We start from the raw sequence: 24,689 nt of genomic DNA, 5'->3' as shown, positions 1-24,689 counted from the left end.
TATGTTAGGGCTTTTAATTGATCGCGGTGATACTCTGCCAGTTTTACTTTCAGACCAGAGATGGTCTCCCCAACAAGCCGTTGAACTTATCTGGACAATAAGATGCTGGACTCTATGCTTGCTATATGCTTGCAATGAAAGAATCTCAACTGAACTAGAACTGTGGTAATGCAACAAGGTGGAGCAATCCACCATGAGGGGAAGGTTTGGGGAGGGGTGAGGGGAATCCCAGTACCTATAAAACTGTGTCATATAATGCAATGTAATTAAAAAAAAAAACAGTATATTTCCAATTACACCTTCTGGGCATTTGATATAATGTTATAGATCTTCTTATATATTAAGGTACTTCTAAAAGTTCATGAGTAGCAAAATTGAAAGATAAGTTTATCTTATTGTCTATCTTTAAAAATCTGTGCATACAAGAAGTATACAAACAGTTTATAAAAATCCATGACATCCGTACATAGATGTTGAAATGTTTTACACAAAAATAAATTTTAATTTGATTTTGCCCCCCAAAAAATTAGGTACACTACAATAAGGAGGGGGGGCATTTCTTAGAGGATTAGGAGAAGTAATTTAACACACGGCGCATACAGCTGTGTGGGAACATGGACAAAGTTCTGCTGTGCTGGTCAGCTCAACTCCACAACCATATGCAAAGAGGAAGCAGGGATACTGGCTTACAGCTCAGCGTTTGTCCAATGGACACTTAACACCAGAGCTTAACGAGCTTGCTAAACGTTCCTCCTTGAATGAAATAAATAACTTTATCTACCCACTGGTTGCGTATTCCAGGAACCAGGATATCGTCACAGCAACAGCCCAAGCGGTCCTACCCACCCAAGCAGCCGCAAAGCACGAAGCTCTTCACGACAGCTTGCGACGCCCAGGCGGTGACGCGACCGCCTCGACCTCGCGCGGCCCAATCGCGCTGCTTTGCCGGGGGCTGACGTCAGCCGTGCTTGTGCATGCGCAGGGCGGGGAGACCTTGGGAGAGCGGTGGACGCGCCGGGCCGAGGTGAAAGCATCCGCGGAGGGGAGACTTGGCGGCCAGAATGCAGAGCTGGAGTCGCGTGTACTGTGCCTTGGCCAAGGTGAGCACCGCCTGGGCGGGCTCGTGTTCAGCCCGAGGACGCGGACAGGCGGGCTCCGGGGGCGGGCAGGGCTGGGACGCGGCCTAACGCCACGCAGGGTGGGAGAGGCCGGCGGCCTGGCCAGCCTCGCCCGTGCACCTGCTCGGCTCCGGCCCGAGACGGCGGCTCTCCTCGAGCCCCCGAAGACCCCGTCGCCTCAGGGTCGGCCGGCGTTTACCTCCCGCCCCTTTCGGACCTGTACTACCCATGGGGAAGGCGGGAACCACCCTGGTCCCGTGGCCTTCGGTGTCTTCGTCGTCCTCACTGCTGAGCGGCCGTCTGCAGACGGCAGGTAACCTTGAGGACACTTCGGTGGCCCCGAGCTTGCCAACCCCCGCAGAAGCCCGGCCGGTGCTGACAGCTTTAGGCCCATGACTTGCCTCCAGTACTCCCCTAGGAGAAAACCGTTCGTAGACCAGGTTGTCTGGTTAACTCTTGCTTCCTGTGCCCCTGCTAATTGTACAGTCTCACTGCACGTCTGTGGCATCGTGCCTAGATACTATGTTGGTGGAAATAACTCCTTCTTCCGTAGCCGTCCAATACCGCCACCCCCAATAGCAGATTCCTGAAAGCGCATATAGACCCTCACCCTGTATGATGGGTCCCCCCCAACACACAAATCTCTGAATAGTTTAATACAGACATTAAGCACGGTCCTTCGAGTGGAGTGGCGAAGTTGAAAACTAACGAATACAGCTGACTCCTGAACGGCGCAAAGATTTGGAATGGCCACCTCTTGTACAGTTGAGAAATGTGGGTGTAACGTTGGACACCTCTTCCCCCAAACTGCAGACTGCAAACCTTACTGATAGCATCAATTGCATATCGTGTGTTATGTGTTACGTACAGTACAAAGTAAGAGCTGCGAGAGAGAACTTTCCACTGTGATGAGCCAGTTACTGGAGAGAACTGCTCAGGAAGAGACAGTTTGAAGGCAGTTGCTGCACTTGAGCTTGGCACAGTTGCCCCAGGAGGTGGCATATTTTAAACATTTGTTGCATATCTTTTTTTAGGGGTTGAAGGTGTGGGGAAGTCTTCTATCCCCTGGTTCACTTCGCAAATGGCTGCAATGGCCAGAGCTGAGCTGATCAGAAACCAGGGTTCCTCCTGGCTTCCCACACGGGTTCAGGATCCCAAGGCTTTGGGCCGTCCTCCACTGCCTTTCCAAGCCATTAGCTGGGAACTGAGTCAGAAGCGGGGTGGGGGGGGGGAGAGAACAGAAACCGGTGCCCATGTGGGACATCAGTGTTTGCAAGCTGAGGATTAGCATGCTATACTACTGCACTGCCCCCACATACCTTTCCTGAGTTTGCTTTGTTGAGATGTGTTTATTTGAAAGACAGAGAGAGGCATCCTTCATCCATTGTTTCACTCCCCAAATGGTCGTGACAGATGGGGTTGCGTCAGGAGTCAGGAACTCCATCTAGGTCTCCTACAAGGAGACAGGGGGCCCGGTGCTTTACTGATTTCTTCTGCCTTCCCAGGGAGCTGGGTCTGAAACAGATCAGCTGGGAACTTGAACCTGTACTCTCGATGTGAAAGTACTGGCAGCAGCTTCATCCCCTGAGCCACAATGCTGGCCCCTGAAAATTTTATTTATTTTGATTTTTGATTTTTTTTTTTAAGTCTAGGCTGCTCAGTTCATCAGCATTTATAGAATTGCTGCCAGTCCCTCCCCCAAAGGAGAAATTCATACATAAGCGGTCCTGTGCTGTTCAAATGATCATTGATCAGGGATCAGCTGGAGTTTATTTCTGGAATTTTCTAAGTAATAAGTTTACTGTTTTTGAGTTTGAAGGCAGGTGACTATACTGATGGATGGAGGAGTAGGAGGACATGGTGGGTGTACAGTGAAATGCCTTTTGTGTCCAGGAAGAGGCCTCTGTGTTCCCCAGGGCAGTGTAGCGGAGAGCACCGGAAGCCGTGTTTTCTGTGAGGGGCCACGGTAGGCCTGTGGTAGAGCCCCCACTGCAGCTCCTGGGCACTGCCATGCCATGGAGAGTCCTACTGCATCTCCAGAGGTGTTTCCACCACCACCCACGTGCCTGTCGTGGCAGCAGTGCAAGCCATTTGCTTTGTTTTGTTGTCCCTCGCTGCTCTTGGGAAATGGTAGTCATCCATTTTTGGAAAATTCAGGAAATAATTTGCAATTTGTAAAACTCTTATTATTTAGTGCAGTTTCCTAAGTTACCTTGTTCAGTTTGCTGGTCCCTAATTACTGGCTCAGGAGTATCTTTGTAAATTGTTCTGTGTGAACTAGGCTGCACGTATGTGGATTTGGGTTAGAACACCATCATTACAGGAGCTGGCATGATGGCTCAGTTAGCTAATCCTCTGCCTGCAAGAGCCAGCATCCCTTCTGGGCACCATTCGTGTCCTGGCTGCTCCACTTCCCATCCAGCTCTCTGCTTATGGCCTGGGAAAAGCAGCAAAGGATAGCCCAAAGCCTTGGGAACCTGTGCCCACCTGGGAGACTCGGAGGAAGCTCCTGGCTTCTGGCTTTGGATTGGCTCAACTCCAGCCGCTGTGGCAACTTGGGGAGTGAACCAGCAGAGTGAAGATCGGTTTCTCTATCTCTCCTCTCTTTAAATCTGCCTTTCCAACAAGAGTAAAATAAATCCTTTTAAAAAATACAATAGTGGGCCCGGCGCGGTGGCGCAAGAGGTTAAGGTACTCGCCTTGCACGCCCGGGATCCCATATGGGCGCCGGTTCTAATCCTGGCAGCCCCGCTTCCCTTCCAGCTCCCTGCCTGTGGCCCGGGAAAGCAGTCGAGGACGGCCCAAAGCTTTGGGACCCTGCACCCGCGTGGGAGACCCGGAAGAGGCTCCTGGCTACGGATCGGCATAGCATCGACCGTTGCGCTCACTTGGGGAGTGAATCATCGGATGGAAGATCTTCCTCTCTGTCTCTCCTCTCTGTATATCTGCCTTTCCAATGAAAAAATAAAAAAAATAAATAAATAAAAAATAAATTAAAAAAAAAATCCTCATGCTTTTTTTAAAAAAAAAAATACAATAGTAATTAGTGTTACATGTTTTCCCAAAATGGATATTTTCATTGTTGCTCAGAGTTCTGTGTTTTGCATTAATGTTTTATATAATAAAAACCTTTTCTTTCCTTAGAGAGGCCAGTTCAGTCGAGTATCTCATGGACTCCAGGGAGTTTCTGTGGTGCCCCTGAGGAACTACGCAGATCAATCTAGTAAGTACAGTTAGCCAACGCTTACTCTGTATTTCAGTGTTCAAGCAGTGATCTGGCTAAAAACTAATTTGTTTGTATATCTCTTCACTTAAGTGTTTACTGAGCACCTAGTGTGTTCTAGTAGGTAGCAAAGCATTTGCCTGCTGGTATGAAATGTAGAGCCTGTTGGTAAAAGATAAACAATATGTAGGTAGCAGAGAAATGTTGCTTGCAGTAATTGGAAATGAATTACCTGGAGGGAAGAGACTCTTTTAGGCGGGGAGTCGAGGAAAACCTTTTCCTGGACCGTGTCTGGGCGGGGGCTTGAATGTATGCAAGAGAAGACCGTTGGGGCAGTGAGGAGAGTCTGAGTTGGAGTTAGCACTCAGGGGGAACACTGGAGCAGAGATCCAGGAAGCCAGGCCAGGAACTCTGTTTGGCTTTTATTCCCAAATGGATAGGAAGCCACTGCAAAGTTTGGTGCCAAGGAGTAGTTTTTTTTTTACTGATATCAGAGAAAGATGCCTCCAATTCTATGTTCTCGATTTCTCAAGCCAGCTCCATTCTCCTTATTCTCCATTACTCCTGCAACAGCTGCAGTAGCTGGGTCATCCTCAGCAGTAGCTGGGGCTGGGCCGGACTGATGTCAGGAGCAGGGCAATCAGTCATTTCCCTTGAGTGGCTGGGACTTAGCTACTCGATCCATCAGCTGCTGCCAAGGAGTAGTTTCAAATAATTACATTGTTAACCATTTAATTTTATTTACCAGCTAAGATTGTATTGGTTGTTGTTACAGTGCTTAGAAAGATGACTTTTTTGATATGCTTACTGAAAATATTGGTGCGTTTATCCATAGCATACATTTTAAAAGACCAGAAGCATAACCTAAAAAGAATATGGACTATAGAATTTTCTTAGTGTTTTCTTATGTTTAAATTTCTACAGAGTATACTTTTTAAAAAATATTTGAAACAGGAAGTTAGTGGGCTTGCATTCAGGTGTTTTGGTTGCCTGGTTCCCAAGCTGTTAATTATTTGAAATGACCTGTTTTGGGATTGACTGGATGTTAGCACTTGGTTGTGTATTGTAGTGGCTGGGGGATCTGTGACTGTCGGTCCTCCCGCATCCTGCATCAACAGTGCTCCAACCATTGCTTTGGATGTTTGGCTCCTTGAGGGAGGCTGCTGGCTGCTAGTGACGCACAGTCCTTGATGACGGAGCAGTTGGACTTGTTGTGCTCCTTGTCTCTTGTTCAGGGAGAGTGATCTCACCTGCCTGGCTCACGCAGGGGAGCAGTGTTAGCTTTTCACTTTTCACAAAGAACCTTCGCTTTCTTCAGTGTCTCCTCTTGGCAGTCCCTGCGAAGGAACTTGGATTTTCATGGTATCAGAGTACATGTCAAGACCCTAAGAACGCTCCCGATGCACGTCAGGCACTCGGTACATGTGTGTTCCCTTATCACATCACTCACATCTCATGTCCATCCTTTCTGACATCCTGTGTGCTGTCGCTCCGGGTACAACCTGACTCGGATCCACTCTGCTGTGGATTGCCTTTCCCCTCACTGACTTAGATGCAAGGAGCTGCGCTGGTCCCGTCCTGTGCATTTTCTGACAGCTCCAGTCTGTGTAGTCTAATTAGAAAGAAAAAGAATTACAGTAAGTCCAATATAAGTAGAACAATTTTTTTAAGACTTATGTAAAAGGCAAAGTTAGAGAAAAAGATTGAGAGAACATGTCAAAACCTTGTTACTGCATCCACTCAAAGACTGCGCTGATCTGTATGCCTGACTCCCAGCGGTGACAGTTTACTCCGTGTCAGAGAAGCACCGAACTGCACAGCCCTCCGCTGCAGGCACCAGCTCTAGTTTTGCTAATATGTTATTCTAGAGCTCAGAGAATAAATAGTTTGTCCAAGAACTTAGGGATGTTTGAGCTCGTGTTTAAATCCGGGTGTTGTTAATTGAGGTAATGCTTGCTGCCTGCGAAGAAGCTGGAATCAGTTGGAGAGGCACGTATTGAACCCAGGCATCCCAATCAATTTACCCTGTGTAGTGCTGACGCTTTGTTGCTGTTGAGAAATACCAACGACTCGGGACACTTCTCACCATACTAGATGTGACATTGCATTGTAGTATCACTTGAGTGTCAGGAAGTATGAAAATGAAGAGAGAAAAAACCCATAATTCCATCTAAACATTTGCAAACTTAGAAGAGGCAAATCCTGGGGTTTTTATTCTGTTCCTCTTTCCTTATAAACTAGGAGATTGTGAGGTTATTTCAGGATTTCAAAAGCTGGTCAGTTTGGCTGAGAAGTACCGAGTGTTACTACAGGAGAAGGTTATGGCAATAGACTGGCAGGTGACATTTAAAGCAGCCTTCCTGGGGTGGGCCTTTGGCCTAGAGGTGAAGGCGCAAGTTAGAATGCAGGTGTCCCGTGTCCGCATACATGGGTCAAGTTAGAATGCGGGTGTCCCATGAAGGCAGGGGTTGGGAGTGGTCAACACCCACAGGCTCAGCCCTGGCAGTGTCCCCTCAGGTTTTTCAGCCAGCCTCAGGCAACTGCATGGGCCTCAAGCCAAGGACAGGACAAGGTCAACACTACTCTCAGCCTCCAGGAGCTGCTGGGCTGGGCCAGCCGGTCTGAAATCTGCATTTTGCTTCATACTTCCTTTGTCTTGTTTTCCTGTGGATTCTAAGTTCTGAACCAAGAAAGTCCCAAGTTGTCTCTTACCCTACCCCTCCAGAGACCTCCCGTGGAGACAGGGAGCCTCGTGGTACACATGGAGTAAGGGAGTTCAGGTCCAGGTCCTGGGCCAGTTCTCCACATGACACTCAACTCCTGGCTGGGCTCCTCTCCCCTTTTGGTTAGCAAGTGGAGAACTGGACCCTGGAGCTGGGGCTGCAGCGGTCAGCTGGTCAGGTGGCTCTGCCCCGCCCGGTAAGGGGACAGGGCTTCCTGCTCTCCTGACCCCATCCGACTCCAGCAGCACTGAAGCCACAAGACCCAGGCCTGCCAGCCACATCTATGAGGTTACTCCTGAAAATAGATAACTTCAGGAACTGGGGCGAAGGGGGACCATTCATGGTACCCACTAAAGCATCCAGCCTTTGCTGTGATTTAATGAGAAAGCGAAACACTGTTTTCCAATTTAAGAGATTAAGGGTTTGTGGAGCAGAGCAGGGTTAATGCAGCGCTTGGTTTTCTTTTTTGTTTGATTCATGTTTGTTTGCAAGAGTGCCTGTAATATTTAAGAGCCTCACAAGGAAGTAAGGCCTTAGATCACAGTGGCTTACAGTTCTTTGCTTTATTCTCTTAATTCCTGAATATTTCAGAGAAACAGGAAGCAGAAAATAACAGATGTCACCTAAGAAAGGGGATAAGCAAAAAAGAAGGAAAAAAAAACCTGGAGCACATTTTGAATGAGTGGAACCTCTGTGGATTCAGAAAAAATGATACTAGTATTGTTTCTGTAAACTTGTAGTTTCAGACCTCAGCCACTGCAAGAGCAGTTCCAGGGGTGGCCTCCTTGGGCCGGGGTCTCTGAGTTGGCCCTTGAGCCGCTCAGGGAACAGAGGTGGCCCTGTGGCAGTGAGTCACTGAGCCCTCATCACCATCCCTGGGGCCTCGGCAAGGCCTGATGACCCTGAGCTGGTGAGCCCCTGAGGTCTCATGGCTGATGGACATACCAAGGGGTGTCTGTTGACTAGCCACAGGGTTGAGTCTGAGCTTTGGCCTTGGCCTGAATTTGTTACCTGCCAGGGACCCTCAGGTAGGCTGATGGTGAGGGTCCCCAGACCAAACTGTGGGCCTTGCACAGAGTATGCTTCCATGGGGCCCCAGTGATAGCCCCCCCGATGCCCACCCCAACACGGTGGAGGAAGGCACTGCCTGGGCCTGATCCTGAACTACACGGGTGTGCAGACCCTTACCAGTTAACAGTGTTGTTTTTGTATCAGTGTGTTTGAGTAGAGAGATGGGTCTTTCATTCACTGATTCACTCCCAAAATGGCAGGGCCAGGACCAGGTCAAAGCCAGGCACCTGGAGCTCCATTCTGGTCTTGCACATGGGTGGCAGGGGCCCAAGTACTTGGGCCATGTTCTGGAGGATGTTGTTTAACAGTTATATTTCTAGATCAGGCACATTCAGGGTGGCCGTAGACAACAGTTATATTCCTAAGGCCACTGATCCAAGTTAATTTATTCTAAGTACTAAGCATTATACCAATTATTTTAGTATATATGCTGCTGAAGTGAGCGCTAAAATTCCCTTTTTTAGGGCCAGCATTACGGGACAGCCAGTTAAACTCCCACCTGTGGTAACAGCATTCCACGGGAGAGCACTGGTTTATGCCTCGGCAGCTCCCAGCTAACGTGAAGGCAGCGGCAGATGGCCCAGGTGCTTGGCTGTCCCCGTCATCCAGAAAGGGAGACCCAGATGGAGTTCCACACTTCAGGCTTCAGCCTGGATCAACCCAGCCATTGTGGCCATTTGGGAAGTGAACTGTTTGATGGAAAATCTTGGTTGTCTCTCCCTCCCTCCCTTCCTTTTCCTCTCTTCCCTCACCCCTGTCAAATAAATAAGCACATTTTATTTAATCGTGATATCACTAATTGAAGGCAGTATTGTCAGTTCTGTGTTACAGAAAGGTAAGGATAAGTGGCAGAATGTCAAGTGCTGCTAATTAAGTAGGAGAGCTGAGATTTGAAGCTCTGATTCCAGCGCTCGGGCTCTTGCCTACATACTGCTTCCTTGTCTTGTCGGTTATCATTAAATAGAATGCTAGGTTCTAACAAGATTGGGGAACACAAGGTTACTGTTACCGAACTCGCTTGTATTCCCACATGCCGTAATGAATAGAAAAAATTTAAAATATTGTGCCGTTGTACTTAAGAATAAAATAGGCAGTGTAGAAAATGCTTGTTTCTTGGTGGTTTACACAGAGGGTCTAATAGCCTGTTTTACCAAGAATTGCTTTTGGTAAATGTGAAGCAATTTATTGTTTTCTCTCAACTTGCTTTATTGCAGTTGATGCTGATGTGACGGTGATAGGCTCTGGCCCTGGAGGATATGTAGCTGCTATTAAAGCTGCCCAGTTAGGCTTTAAGGTAAGAGTGAAACGTAGACCAGGTGCTGATTTTTATACTCATAAAGTACTTTGCAAGTGGAGATGTGGTAAATGGTTTCTTAACTCTGTGAAGTGTTTGTAGGCCTGAGAGTAGTGTGGAGGGCTCCGTGGGGTGGAGTCCCACGAAAAGGGAAGCGGATGGCCCTTGTGTTTTCCATCCTCTCAGGACTTCTCATTTTGCCTTCTGTTCACACTTTGAAAGGGAAACAGAATTAAAGTAATACGTATGTAATGTGAACCAGAAATGAATGAGGTATGGAATAATTGATTCTTGGGTTGCCCTGGGTGTAGCATTATTCACATGATAAATTTTAAAAGAGTATTCTAATTTCTTTATGAAAGCTTGAGGAGCTTATTAATGAAGACAGACACGTTTGGAATTTTAGTGAGTAATTGATGTGCAGTTACATACCGTTTTATTTGCTTGTAGACAGTGTGTGTTGAGAAAAATGAAACGCTTGGCGGGACATGCTTGAATGTGGGCTGTATTCCTTCTAAGGTGAGTATCTGCCTTGGTCTGCACGGAATTGGTTTTCATTAGCCACCTCCTAAAAGGCCGCGTTGAGATAGAGTATCGGACAAATGTAGCTGCCGAAAAACAGCCTCAGGATGGAGTACATCCCTGCGTAATTCCTTGTGAAGCTTAGTGCTGCCATCAGTATGCCTCGCATTCCTGAGGTAGCTTTTCTTCTTGTATCTTTCTTTCCTTTTCTTTTCTTTCTTGCTTCCTTCCTTCCTTTTTTCTTTTTTTAAGATTTATTTGCTTTTATTTGAAAGGCATAGTTACAGAGATCTGCTGGTTCACTCTCCAAATCGCTAGGCTGCATGCTTTGGTCTAAAGTCAGGAGAAACTTCTGGGTCTCCCACTTGGGTGCCGGGGCCCAAGCACTAGGACCGCCCTCCACTGGTTTCCCAGAGCATTAACAGGGAGCTAGATCAAAAGTGGCGCAGGCAGGACTGGTGCTCATATGGAATGCTGGTGCCTCAGATGGAGGCTTAACATACTATTACCATGGTGCCAGCCCTCTGCAGTAGCTTCAGAGATGAAAACCTAAACCTTTATATTCAGACTTTGTTGTTTTTCTTCTTTAGCTTTCCTTTACTACTGAAACAGATAATAGGTCTTTTTTTTCTTTTTGATTTATTTTATAATACAGTTTCGTAGGCTCTGGGATCTCCCCTTCCCTCTCCCCAAGTTCCCTTACCCTTATGGATTCCCCCATATTATACAGTAGTACAGTCCTTCATGAACAGTCACAAGTCCTCCATCCTGCTGTTTAAATGTATCCTAACGTTGTAGGTATGGACAAGTGTCAGAGTCTGGCATCCTGTTGTCAAGACATATTAAGAGTTTTATTGGGAGTCCATCTTTAATTTGGAAATAGAGATGCATACTGCATTGTTATCTGCACATCTGTTTATGATAGTTTCTATTACACAGTTACTGTACATCCCAGTAGGTTCTTCTAGGTATGTACTTATAACTACTTTTCTAGCCTATCACCCTGAAGTAAATGCTTGTTTTGCCTTTGCTTTTTGCTGTTTAAGATTTATTAGTTTGAAAGGCAGAGTTACAGAGATTTACTCTTCAGTTTTCTCTGATGATTTACTCTCCAAACGGCCACAACAGTTGGACCTGGGCCAGGCCAAAGCCAGGAGCCTAGAACTTCATCGAGGTCTCCCATGTGGCTGCAGGGCTGCAGGTACTTGGGCCATCTTCGGCTGTGCCCCCAGGTACGTTAGCAGTGAGTTAGATTGGAAGAGGAGTAACCAGGAGGTGAACTGGCACATGGAGGACATGCCAGCATTGGAGGCCACAGCTTAGCTTGTTGTGCCACAATGCAGGCTCTGATGCTTTTCCTTTTAAAGAAAGAAAAAAATATTTTTTCATTCTTGTTTGTTCAGTGTTAATGTCAGTATTGTTTGTTTTAGGTTAATGACTTAAGGAGTTGGGTTGGTACAGTCTTTGTACTGTTTCTTATAGAGAATGTCTTTTTGGAAATGCTTTTTGATTGCATGTTTGCTTGTGAATATTTGGTAATTTTATGTTTTTATCTCCTTTAGGCTTTATTGAATAACTCTCATTATTACCATATGGCCCATGGAAAAGATTTTGCATCTAGGGGAATTGAAAGTAAGTATACTTTTCATTTTTAATGATATTACGAGGCATGAAGACTTACCTGTGTAATGTATGTGTCTATATATATAATGTGAAGTTACTTTAAAAAGTTGATGGAAAATGGGATTAAAAGATCATGCACAAAAATTTGAAATCTTTGCAAATGAGAATTCTTTACACACAGCCAGTGGAGATATATATTATGAAAAAACTGCACAAATTTCAAAATGAACTTGTCTTTTGATTCCATTTTCACAAACTTTTGAAGTTCCCTTATAAATGTTTAGTTAGGAAAGACTGAGATAAAAAATCTCAGAGACATCGATTTCCTTAAAGAATATTTAAGTTCAGAGTTCTGCCCCGTCTTGTGTCTGTTACCAGCTTTTGGTTTGAGGGGAGGCGGGATTCTGGGTGGGTGTGAGCAGACAGAGGTGAAGGGAGGGGGCCACTCTCTGGGTTGTGGGTGAGGGCAGAGGGAAAGGTGGGGCGCAGCAGGAACGAGGACCATTTCTTTCTTTTTAAAAATACATTTATTTGGCTGATTATTCCTACTGGTGCAAACAAAATTAGAGTGGGTGAGGGTTGTTGGGGCTTAGTCGGCAGAAGCTGGCACTGGGGGCTAATACTGTCAAGTCTAACCACAGAACCACCTGGAGAGTGCACAATCGGAGTAAGAGAGACCTGGGAGGGAAATAGTGGGCTCCTCCCTCTTGGGTTACCACTCCCATGACAGCACACAAAAAACTAGGACAGGGGCTGGGGTGGCTGACAGAGAGGCACTCAACAACATCCATGAGGGCTGGATAGTTGAGCTGGTTAGATGGAACTAAGCTGCAATACCCTGCGACATGTATGAGAGCCAAATGGGATGTGGGTCAGACTGGACTAGTCTGATACACATACTGGCAAACCAGGATAGGGGCGGGCCTGGTGGGGGTTATTGTGGGTCACTCCGACTGGGCTGCAGCTCCCACTGGTTTATGTGAGGGCCGAGTGTGTGCTGGGCGGAACCAGGCTGGACTGCAACACCCATTGGTTCCAGTGGAAGACAGGGCTGAAAGCAAAACCAACCTAGCAATTGCAACCACCAGCTGATCGGGGCGATGGACTGTGGCGGGCCCTATACTTGCTAGTACATACAAGAATCTGGTCTGGGAACAGCTCAAAGTTTCTCTTGGGGATCTCCCCAATCGAAATGGCGGACTCAGAACCCTAACCAAGAAAAGATGGAAGACAGAACAGGACAATCCACCACCTCAGCTATATGTTGGCAGCAAAATACTGGGCAAATGGAGACTCTATGATGGACTATGTCAATCAGTGGATTCTTCAACAACCTCATCGTGCTTGGAGTAGCGAGATTGGCAGCGATTCATAACTGGTGAACTATCAAAACCACTTGAGCAAGGATCTCAGAGCATGCCCCACATGTGGGACCTGGGGTGGGTGGGTGACTGAGTGGGGCTTCTCCCTCAATATTCCCTTTACCTCAGATATATGAAGGAAACAATAGGGAAATAATAGTCTTACCCACTTCCCTATAATCCATTGTACCTTTTTACCCTAATTAATAATGTAAAGATTGTCAAAAATATAACAAATTTTTTAAAAAAAATACATTTATTTTAGTTTTGATGATGTTTACATAGCTGAGAAGGATGTATGCCCATGTGGACTGTTTATTAGGGTGGGAAAGGTTGAGGAGTGTAGGGAAGTGGATGAGAAAACTGTTGCAGATGTTTTTCTTTGTTCCTGAGTCTGGGGGAAGTGGGAGAGAAGGGGAGAGGACCATTCCTAAACAGCCTAACCGCAGGGATGGGGGATGACCACCCTATGTCATCCAGGCTCCCCAGCGTGGAGCATGGTCTGAGGACACTGCTGTCATCCCAAGCTCTCCAGCGTGGAGCATGGTCTGAGGACACTGCTGAAGTAGTTTTGATAGTTCTGAGATGCTGCTGATTTCATTGTTTCAAAGAGGAGGAAATCCTTCCAGGGTCCATCAGCTGACGTAGTCCACCTTAGAGTCTCCATTCGCCCAGATACTGCTGTCAGTGCTTCGTCAGGAGAGTCGTCCATTTTGTTCTGCCCTGCATCCTCTGCCATGGTACTAGATGTCCTCTGCAGGCCTTGTGCTGTCATGTTCCCTGTGAGCATCTGGGTGTGCTGTTCACTGCACAGACTCCAACAACCAAGGAGGCCCAGTTCTGACACGAGCACACCATGGGCGATGATGTTCCCCACAGTTAGTTTTGAATCCAGTGCTCCAGTTGTGGGGGTCCCCAGAAAAGCCTCATCAGAGGTGTCCCCATACCTGACTCCTGTGTATACCAGGCAGATTAGAGTCTGGCTCAGTCCATCACCCACATCAGCCTAGACACACAATGGTGGTTGCAGTCGCCCTGTCAGTTCTATCCTCAGCCCCATCTCATATGCAAACCAGTAGATGCTGTGGCCTGGCTTAACCTTGCCCACCACCCACTCAGCCCTCACGCACACCAATGGCAACTGCAGCCCAGTAGGAATGACTCCCAATAGCCCCCCACCAGGGCCGTTCCCAGCCCCAGTTTGTGTGTGCTGCTATGTGCAGCCAGTTGGGAGGACCGTTTGTGACATGTTAATCTGTGTGTCTTGTTCTGACAGGCTCTCTTGAGTGTGATATTTTCCTCCATTCTGTCCTATTGTTGACAGAAGGGCGGTCTCTTGTAGAAAGGACCTAAGTGTACCTTCAGGTGACTTTTCCTGCATTTGTTTCCTTACAGCAGTAGGTTTCTTAAAGAAAGCTGTGTATAGGCAGTGCAGTGGACATAGAGCTGGTGTGTTACACTAGATGAAATGTAGAATAGAATGGTAATGCAGTGATGGGTAGGGGCAGTCGAGCCCTTCATCTTGGCAAATCGCATCCCTGAGGGTCGCTGTTGCCTCGGCTCTGAGCTGTGTTGGTTGCACGGGCCGATCTCTTAGATATCTTTTTCACCTCTCAAGTTCTGTTGAATCAAGCTGCTTTTTCCTACATTGTTGCTTGCAAGTCCTCTCTTGAGTTAGGTGAGTAATTAAAATCTAACCAAGCCACATGTTTCAAGCGGCTGCATTTGAATGCTCAAATGTGTTTATTCATGGTATCATTTCTTTTTTAAAATTCCAAGTGTTGTTTACTTTGCCATTTCTTCTTAAAAGTCTTCCAGACTTAACAACAGTCCTAAGATGTTTGGAGTGTGTGTTTGCAAAGTGGGGTGTAATGTTTTGTTTTGGACAGTGTTTTTGCCCAGTGTACATATTTTACAGTGTTTAAACATTCTATTACTAAGATAACAGAAAATTTCTGCTGGCAACCTTTTATCAGCTATGATTACTGTGCCAATTACTAAATTAAAACTTTACAAAATCTTGAAAATATTGGACTGAAACTTTTCCAGACTTGGTTTAATGAAAAAATACCACACTTCTTCAAGAATTTAGGTAATGATTACAAATTTATTTAACAACTTACAGTGTCTGAAGTTCGCTTGAATTTAGAGAAGATGATGGAACAGAAAAGTACTGCAGTAAAAGCTTTAACAGGTGGAATTGCCCATTTATTCAAACAGAATAAGGTTGGTGTTTAATATTTAGATTTATGTCTTATGTGTATATGTGTGAAATAGTCTCATTGGTTTACAGATAATAGAGTGTTGATATTTGAACTTGGCTACTGGGGGATATATATTTAATGAAAACAGTGTGCTGGGCCAGCATTGTGCCACAGCAGGTAAAGCTGCTGCCTGCAGTTCCAGCATCCTGTATAGGTGCTGTCTCGAGTCCTGGCTGCTCCACTTTGTATCCAGCCAATGGCGTGGGAAAAACGACAGAAGATGGCTCAAGGGTTCGGGTTCTTGTCAACCATTTGCAAGACCTTGAAGAAACTTCTGGGTCCTGGCTTCGGCCGGGCTCAGCCATGACTGCTGTGCCAGTTGGGCAGTGAACCAGCAGATGGAAAACCTCTGTCTCTCCCTCTCTCTCTATAACTCCATCAAATATATACATGAATCATTAAACACCAAAACCAATATGCTGACCTGAAGTCAGTTTCCCTCATATATTCTGTGGGCATCTGGGTTGGTTCCATATCTTCGCTATTGTGAATTGAGTTGCAAAAAGCCATGAGAGTGCAAATAACTTTTGTAGGCTAATTTCCTTTCATTTGGGTAAAATCCCAGGAGTGGGATGGCTGAGTCATACAGTAAGATCTGTGTGGGTGTTTCTGAGGAGTCCTCATGCTGTCCTCTGTGCTGGTTGTCCTAGTTTACATTTCCGTCAGCAGTTTGCCCTGACTCTTCAGCAGCATTTAGCTTTTGGATTTTTTCATGGTACTGCTCTAACTGAGGTAAAGTAAAAACTCATTGTGGGTTTTTGTTTTTGTTTTTTAAAGATTTGTTTAACTTGTAAGTCAGAGTTAGGTGGAGACCGAAAGTGAGCTTCCATCTGCTGGTTCACACCCCCAAATGGCTGCAATGACTGGAGTCAAGCTGCTCCGAAGCCAGAAGCCAGAAACCTCCTCTGGGCCTCCCATATGGATTCAGAGGCCCAAGGACTTGAGCCATCTTCCAGTGTCCTCCCAAGCAATAAGCAGGGAGCTGGATCTGGAAGCGGAGCAGCTGGGACTTGAACCAGTACCCATGTGGAATGTGGGTGCTGCAGGCACAGGATTCATTTGCTGTGCCGCCATGCTGCCCCCTCATTGTGGTTTTTGTTTGTGTTTCCCAGTGGCTAATGGTCCTAGGCATGTTTTCATGTGTCTTGGCTTTTCACATTTCATCCTTTGAAGAATTTCTTCGCATCCTTTGTCTGGATTGTTTTTGTACTGGAGTTTGTTGAGCTTATATGTTCAGGACGTTAGTCCTTTATCACATGTATAGTTTGCAACTATCTTCTGCCATTCTGTTGGTTGCCTCTGTGCTTTGTTCTTTTCTTTGCTGTACGGAAACTCCTTAGCTTGATGTAATCCTGTTCATCTATTTTTGCCTTAATTACCTATGCAAGAAATCTTTCTTGTAGTTTCCCTGATTGTGTCAGACTGTAGAGTTGGTTTTGGTGTCAGGTGTAAGGTAGGGGTTGTATATAGCTTTACACAGCTTCTGCTATGGAGATCCAATTTCCTCAGCGATTGTTGGCAAGAGTGCCCTTTCTCAGTGATTGCTTGGAGCTTATTTGTCAAAGATTAGTTGGTTGTAGCTGCATGGATTTAATTTCTGGGGTTTCTATTCTGTTCCTTGGTCTACATGTCTATGTCTGTTTTTGTGCCAGTACCAGGCTGTTTAATTATAATTGCCCTGTCTTGAAATCGGTAGTGTGATACCTCTGGCTTTGTTTTTAAGATTGGGATATTTTTGTGTTTCCATCTGAACTTTAGCATTAGCATTGTGTTTTATAGATCTGAGAAAATGTCACTAATGTTTTGATTGGGATTACATTGATTCTAAATTGCTTTGATTAACGTGGCATTTTGCTGATACTCTTCCAATCCACAAGCAGGGAAGATTTTTTTCCATTTTTTTAATGTCTCCTGTTTTTTTTTTTCCAGTACTGTTTTGTAATTTTCATTATAGACATGCTTCATATCATTGGTTAGCTGTATTACGAAGTGTTTACGTTTTTGGTTGCTGTTATGAATGGTGCTGATCTTACAGTAGTGTGTTTTCTCATCCATGATACTGTTTGTGCATACAAAGGCTGTTAATTTTTGTGTATTGATGCTAAATCCTATAACTTAACAAATTTTTTTGAGTTCCAGTAGTCTCTTAGTGGAGTTTTGTGGTCTTCTATATATGGAATCATTTTAACTGCAAACAGGGGTAACTTGTTCCTTTGACTCTGGTTGAAACTTTCAGAACTATATAGAAAGCACTGGTGAAAGGAAGCATGCACCTCTGGTCCGGGGTTTGAGTGGAGTGGCTGCGCATTGTCATGTGGTACAGGAAGCAGCATTTTGTATTGAAAGTATGTACAGAGCACGTTTTTCTTAGTAATCCTACTTATGAAAATGTTTAACCTTTGTGAATTTGTAAACATTAGGTTGTTCATGTCAATGGATTTGGAAAGATTACTGGCAAAAATCAGGTGACTGCTACAAAAGCAGATGGCAGCACGCAGGTCATTGACACCAAGAACATCCTCATCGCGACAGGCTCGGAAGTTACTCCGTTTCCAGGAATCACGGTACTGACACCTTACAGATGTCTGCTGTTCCAGCTGTGTTTGCTTTCTGCTGTTTGTGAGCTTTAAGTGACACATTTCTGAGTGAAATACTACACCTGCACGCTCATTACGCTTTAGAGTTACTGGTGTTAATGCTGCAGTGGTTTTTACCAGTTATTTTATAGTAACTTTATACTTGAAATTAGTGTAAAAAAATTAAAAGTGATCATTTTGTCAAATGATCAAATTTAGCATTTTAATGGGATTTGCTGAACTTCAATTGACTTCAAAATCAGTGATGCAATTTCAGTGATTTCATGGTGATACAGTTTATCAGTTACTAGGTTTCTTCTAGATAATTTCTGTCATTTTTCTTGTTTTTCTTATGCAGATTGATGAAGATACAATAGTGTCATCTACGGGTGCTTTATCTTTAAAAAAAGTTCCAGAAAAGATGGTTGTTATTGGAGCGGGCGTGATAGGAGTAGAATTGGTAAGTGTTGCCTGTCACTTTTGATGTTTGGTGTGACATGATAGGCCACTTGATATTGAGCTTTGCCCAAAAACTTTGAAGTAAAAACGAATTCGCTGTTTTCCCCCAGACCACCTGCGTATTAGCGTGTCATCATTCCTCATGAGAACAGCGTCCTGTATGGGACAGTCTTCTAGGAAGTCTTCTGTCCCTTTCTTCCTAGCTGTTTCTAGAACTGGTCTGGTGGTTCTTCAGTGTCCTGTAGCCCTTCAGATCCTTGGAGCAGGCTCTCCGAGAGCAAGCTGTGCCACGGGAAGATCACACCCATCACGGGGCGTGTGTGATCTCTTCCCTCCTTTGCTGTGCTCATCCTGATCTCTCGGAACAGACGTTGTGAAAGTGTGCTGCTTCGTACCTCCTGCCTGCTCGTCCATCTGAAACTTTCCCCATATTGCCAGTGACCTTTCCCTCTGCTGCAGGTTGCCCTTCTCAGGGTTGTTGTATTTTGTAATCATCAGAAATTATTTTGTTTCTGACATCCTAAATGGAGGTGTTTTATTCTGTAAGCACAATTCCCCATGTTCCTACTCAGTTATTTCTGGTATGGCGTTATACTCTACCAGGTTTCCTACTCCACTGGTCCCTCTGCTTTTATTCAGATTTGAATGCCTTCTGGCATCTCTACTACCGTGTCTCCAAGGCGCTTTGTCCAGTAAACATGTAGCTCCATCTCACTCTCCTGATCCAGCCCACCCCAGGCCCTGAACAGACAACAAAACCTGCTTAGTAGTACTACCATCCATATCAAAATGTAAGCAAGACCTTTGGGAGTTACCTACGATGTCTAGTATGCCCTCGTGCCACTGTGCACTCTAATATATCTCCCATTGAAAGGGTAAGCTTCAGTGGTTTTTAGCATGTCCACCGAGATGTACAGTAGTTCGCTGTAATTCCAGAACATTTTCATCTCTCCAGGAAAACAAGCAAGTGTCCATTAGCAGTGCTGCTCTGCCATTCCCTCAGCCCTGACACTGCTGAGTTTCATTCTCTATGGATTTCCTTTTCTGACCACTTAGTGAAAATGGAATCATCAATATCCAACATTTCGTGTCTGACTTCCTTCCTTTTCATAATGTTCTTGAGGCTCATGTGAGTTTCAGTGGATAGCTGCATGTATTTCCTTTGTAAGCCCAATATTCCATTTTGTGCACATAGCACTCTTTGTTTATCCAGTGCTTAGTTGATGGGCACTTGGATTTTCTATTTTGGCACTGTTACAAGAGTGACACTCCGGATATCCATGTACAAGACTTGCTGTAGACACCTGTTTTAACTCTGTTTTTCAGTGTGGTTGTACCACTTGTCAGCAGTTTCAGTTTCTCTGCTTCCTCACCAGTACTTGGTTCTTTGAGTGTTCATTATTTGAGCCATTCTGATGTGTGGATGGTAATATCCGTTGTGGTTTTCATTACATTTTTCTTGTAATTTGCAATATCAAACACTTTTCATCTCTGCATCATCTTTGGTTTGTCTGTTTGCTACTGTGTTGGGTTGTTAATTCATTGAGTTTGGAGAGTTCTTTATTCTGGATACAACTACTTTACCACATAGGTTTGTTGCAAATAGTTTTTTCCAGTCTGATTTCTGTTTTTGTGTTCCTAAGGTTATTATTCTTTTTCTTTAATTTGGTGATGTCCAGTTCATCATTTGATATATATATTTTTTTGAAATTTACTTATTTTACTTCAAAGAGTTTCAGAGAAAAGGAGAGACAAAGATCTCTGCTTTGTCCACTGGCTCACTCCCTAAATGACTGCAAACCCAGAACCATGTCTGGATCTCCCACATGGCTTTACAGGCACAAGGCTCTGGGCCATCTTCCACTGCTTTCCCAGGCCATTAGCAGGGAGCTGGATGGGAAATGGGACAGCTGGGATTGAACTCTCAGCGCCCTTATGAGATGTCAGTGCTGCAGGCAGAGGCCTGGAATAATGTCATATATATATGTGTGTGTATATATATATGTGTGTGTGTGTATATATATATGTATGCATGTTTTTGAATATTCAGACTACTACCTGCTTTGTGTTTGCTTCTCGTAGTGCTTTACTATTTTCTGACATGAATTTTGCTTCTCTGTTTGTCCTGCTAGAATTTAAGGTCCCTGAGTTTTGTTTTGTTTATCAGTGCGTGCGCAGCAGCTAAAATGTTACCTGACAGGTAGTAAATGTTAAGTAAATGAAACTGGATAAATATATGAAGTTTTTAATATTCGTCACAATAACTCTGTAACAAAAGTTTAAGCCTTATAAATTGTAACAAAAACATATTAACAAAAGAAGACAGTACTTTACAGTAACTTATTTAAGGTGATTTGGTAAATATGCTTGGCTGTATTTTTATGATTATGATGGCTTTTGGGGTTTTTGATGATTGTTTGCAGGGTTCAGTGTGGCAAAGACTTGGTGCAGACGTGACCGCAGTTGAATTTTTGGGTCATGTAGGTGGAGTTGGAATTGATATGGAGATTTCTAAAAGTTTTCAGCGCATCCTTCAAAAACAAGGATTTAAGTTTAAATTGAATACAAAAGTTACTGGTGCTACCAAGAAACCAGATGGAAAAATTGATGTTTCGTAAGTATGCTACCTTTGTTTTGATATGATGTCGTTTGTGTTTGTTTGTTTGTTTTTAATGCTCAGACTTTTTTTTTTAAGATTTATTTGCCTTTACTAGAAAGTCAGATATACAGAGAGGAAGATCTTCCATCTGCTGGTTCACTCCCCAAGTAGCTGCAATGGCCGGAGCTGAGTCAATCTGAAGCCAGGAGCCAGGAGCCTCTTCTGGGTCTCCCACATGGGTGCAGGGTCCCAAGGCCTCAAGCCCAGCCCCTACTGCTTTCCCAGGCTACAAGCAGGGAGCTGGATGGGAAGTGGGACTGCCAGAATTAGAATTGGTGCCCGTAAGGGATCCTGGCACATTCAAGATGAGAATTTTACCACTTAGGCTATGGAGCCAGGCCAAGGACAAATGTTCTTAACTGTGGTTGTTAACACTGTTGAGTGTAATGATAAGCTTGTAGAGGATATATATGCATTTTCTTACCGGATCAACATGTTCATGTTTGTAATAGTCAACATATTGTTAGAGATACCATCTACAAAGAACAGTTTCTGATGTTCATTTTCTGCGTCTGTCACCTCCATATGGAGGGCGCCTGTGTAGTCATCTGATGCTGTTCCTTTTCTAGTATTGAAGCCGCTTCTGGTGGTAAGGCTGAAGTTATCACATGTGATGTGCTCCTGGTTTGCATTGGCCGACGGCCCTATACTCAGAACTTGGGACTCGAGGCGCTTGGAATTGAACTAGATCCCAGAGGTAGAATCCCAGTCAATACCAGATTCCAAACTAAAATTCCAAAGTAAGTTAAAGAATGATTTTCGTGTTCAATAATTTACTTCAAAGACTGAAAGTAAAACTGTCCTACTGTAAGACATAAATGGCCTTGGGGAACAATACTAAACTTGTAAAATGACGACATTGAATTTTTTCATTATACAAAGAAACAGTGCTTGGAATCAAGTCTTGGAAGAGCCTCATCTGCTAGACTTGTTGGTGTTGTACTAGCTCAGCGTGCACTGTTGTTACCATGGTGTGACTGAGGAGTAGCCACAGTTTCAAATCTTCAACACGTTTCTTGTGATCTCTGGCAGTATCTATGCTATTGGTGATGTGGTTGCGGGTCCGATGCTGGCTCACAAAGCAGAGGACGAGGGCATCATCTGCGTGGAAGGCATGGCCGGCGGAGCTGTGCACATTGATTACAATTGTGTGCCATCTGTGATTTACACCCACCCTGAGGTGGCTTGGGTCGGAAAATCGGAAGAACAATTGAAGGAGGAGGTAAGCCTGAATGTGGGCAGAGTTACTCCAAAGTGTGAGTTGAGGTAATGTTAGAGGCTCAGAAAAGGCCTCAGTGTCTGTTAACAGCAGGCAGGACTTCAGAACGCACATAATTTCAGCTTTGTTAGATTTACCAGTGGATGCTGCTATTCAAAAACTGGTAGCTCCAGAGCTCTGAAATGCAACCCTGTGGATGTACATTTGTATTTGTTTAGATTGGTACCCGAAATATAAGTGTACTTCCTTAGGTCACCTTTTGGGTCTTGCCTCCTGTCTACTCTGTGAACACTTGCTTTGGCATTTATTTCCTGAACAAGCACTAGGTGGTTTCACCAGTGGGAATGATTATTTTCAGTGTTTGTAGAGATTTTCACTTTTTGTTTCTCATCAGGGTATTGAGTACAAAGTTGGCAAGTTCCCATTTGCTGCTAACAGCAGAGCTAAGACGAATGCCGACACGGATGGCATGGTGAAGATTCTTGGGCAGAAGTCCACAGACAGAGTACTGGGAGCACACATTCTAGGCCCAGTGAGTACTGAAGCCCTGGCTTGTTACAGCAAGGGAGCTGCGCAAATGGTAAAGGAAACTGCTCTGTTTGCAGTGTGGAAGAGCATGTTACAATACAGCCGTATCATGCACATCCAGTAAAACCCGATGTCCTCCCTAGGTTTCTGAAAGACAGTGTCATTTGATAGCTTACTTTTAGATGGCCTTGTGTTTATGGTAAGCTTACTAATTACCAGCAGACGTTGGGGTTTTTACTTGTGTGCATCATTTGCAGGCAGTGCCAGCACATGAGGCCTCCTGGGACTATCCCTTCCGCATGGACAGCAGGCCTTTCCTCCTTCCCTGTCCAGGGGTTGCTCAGTTGCTGACGGTTACCAACAAGGCCTCGCTGAATCTGGTCCTGCCTGGCTTGCCTTTCCCACTGTTTGTGTTCTCTGCCTTGGCTCACGCGTGCCCTGCCACCCAGCTCCTCTCTGCTGTTCATGTCAGGCCAGATGTGCACACATAGTGGGGCCATTGTGCTTCAGTGCCTCTGCCCAGAGCACTCTGCTTCCAGATCCTGGTGGGTGAGGCAGGCTCTTGCTGCTCACCCCTCTGCTTTTCCTACAGTCATGGCCTCCCACAAGGTGTCTGTGTGAAACAGTCCCGAGAGCAGAATGTTTGCATGTGCTTTGTTTCATTTTTACAGCAGTTTGTAAGATCAGTGTTGCTGTGACTTTTGAGATGAAGGGGGCACAGAGCCTGGGAGTGATCAGTGTAGCAAGTGGTAAGGATCACTTTGGTAGAAATGGGATTCTTATCAGTCACAGTAGTACTTAATCTTTACAAGTTACAGTCTTGTAGTTTTGACCTTTTTTTTTTAAATTATTTCAAAGGCAGGGTAATAGAAACAAATGGAGGTTTATCCACTGCTTCACTCCCCAGATGTGCACACAGCCAAGGCTGTGCCAGGCCAAAGCCAGGGACCTAGAATTCCATCTGACTCTCACAAATGAGTGGCAGGGACCCAAGTGCTTGGACTGTTCATTTCTGCTTTCCCAGGTGCCTTGGCGGGAAGCTGGATTGGAAGCAGAGAAGCTGGGACTCAAACTGGCACTTCAATTTGGGATGTATGGTGTCCCAAGTGGTAGTTTAACATACTCCACCACAGTACATGTCCTTTGAATTTTAAGATCTAAAGCAGCCTCTCTTAACCATTGCTGTCCTATTAGCGTGTAATTGTTTTGTTTTGTTTTGTTTTTTTGGTTTGTTTGTTTTGTTTTTGCTATGGAAGCAAAATGACTTCTTGCTTGTTGTTTTAAAGGGTGCTGGAGAAATGGTCAACGAAGCTGCCCTCGCTTTGGAATACGGGGCGTCCTGTGAAGATATAGCGAGAGTCTGCCATGCACATCCGGTAATTCACAACATAGAATTCACAGCTGTCTACATTTTCTTGTTTCCCACAGATACTTTTGGTTTGTAACTTTTAAATATCTTCTCTTGCAGACTTTGTCAGAAGCTTTTAGAGAAGCAAACCTGGCTGCATCATTTGGCAAACCAATCAACTTTTAAATTAGAAGATTATGTATATTTTTTTCTGGAATTTCCTGGGAACTTTTACCGAGGTCACATTGCTGAACAGAGTATGCTCCCCAGCATATCCAGGACTGAGTTATGAGGTTTGGAAGGTATTTAATAGATTTGGACAGAATGGAATAATCTACCTATATTTTAAATAAATTTCATATTTTGTTTCAGTGTACTAAAATGCAGGACAAAAAGCCACTATTAGTAGCATCTTGGAAAATGACCCTCAGCCTTTATTTTCATGAAAGGCTTTGTCTTGCTGCACTTAGGTTAAAAGCTTTTCTTTCTGACACAGTGAAGTTACGTTTGCTTCTACACGGATGGCGCTAGAGTGTATGTGGACAGTTGTGTTGATGCAAGGTGATCATGTTATTTTAAATTTGGTTTTCATACTGGAAGCAGGTTAGTCATTAGAATAAGATTCAAATATGTATAAACTGAACTGATGTAAATAAAAACAGACTGTCTCTCACTTGTTTTATTTAACCCTTCAGTTGTTG

At 44.7% G+C, this 24,689-nt stretch overlaps 1 protein-coding gene across 4 annotated transcripts; it reads left to right on the top strand.

Annotated features, from left to right (window-relative positions):
* Window positions 1–920: 920 nt before the first annotated feature.
* Window positions 921–24,661, top strand: DLD (dihydrolipoamide dehydrogenase). Of its 4 annotated transcripts, XM_041002069.1 has the most exons (14): window positions 971–1,100; window positions 4,263–4,341; window positions 9,350–9,429; window positions 9,880–9,948; window positions 11,514–11,583; window positions 15,061–15,161; window positions 17,620–17,763; window positions 18,134–18,235; window positions 20,658–20,848; window positions 21,463–21,633; window positions 21,926–22,115; window positions 22,507–22,644; window positions 23,927–24,016; window positions 24,109–24,661. In XM_041002069.1, the coding sequence occupies exons 1-14, from the start codon at window positions 1,062–1,064 to the stop codon at window positions 24,172–24,174; spliced, it is 1,530 nt and encodes a 509-aa protein (XP_040858003.1). In that variant the 5' UTR covers window positions 971–1,061; the 3' UTR covers window positions 24,175–24,661. The 4 variants fall into 4 exon arrangements, with proteins under 4 accessions (XP_040858004.1, XP_040858005.1, XP_040858003.1 ...); XM_041002070.1 differs by lacking the exon at window positions 9,880–9,948 and having other exon boundaries at window positions 921–1,100; XM_041002071.1 differs by lacking the exon at window positions 17,620–17,763 and having other exon boundaries at window positions 921–1,100.
* Window positions 24,662–24,689: the final 28 nt, after the last annotated feature.

This window comes from Ochotona curzoniae, unplaced genomic scaffold (genome assembly GCF_017591425.1).
Source record: "Ochotona curzoniae isolate NIBS_2020 unplaced genomic scaffold, NIBS_Ocur_1.0 scaffold_2476, whole genome shotgun sequence".
Classification (NCBI taxonomy): Eukaryota; Metazoa; Chordata; class Mammalia; order Lagomorpha; family Ochotonidae; genus Ochotona; species Ochotona curzoniae.
Note: the sequence above shows the minus strand (reverse complement) of the source record. Positions and strands in the feature narration are given on the sequence as shown.

Coding starts and splice junctions, on each gene's coding strand:
- DLD (XM_041002069.1), top strand. CDS start 1,062: ATGCAGAGCTGGAGTCGCGTGTACTGTGCCTTGGCCAAG. Junction 15,162..17,619: donor ATTTATTCAAACAGAATAAG/GTTGGTGTTTAA, acceptor TGTAAACATTAG/GTTGTTCATGTCAATGGATT. Junction 22,116..22,506: donor AAGAACAATTGAAGGAGGAG/GTAAGCCTGAAT, acceptor GTTTCTCATCAG/GGTATTGAGTACAAAGTTGG.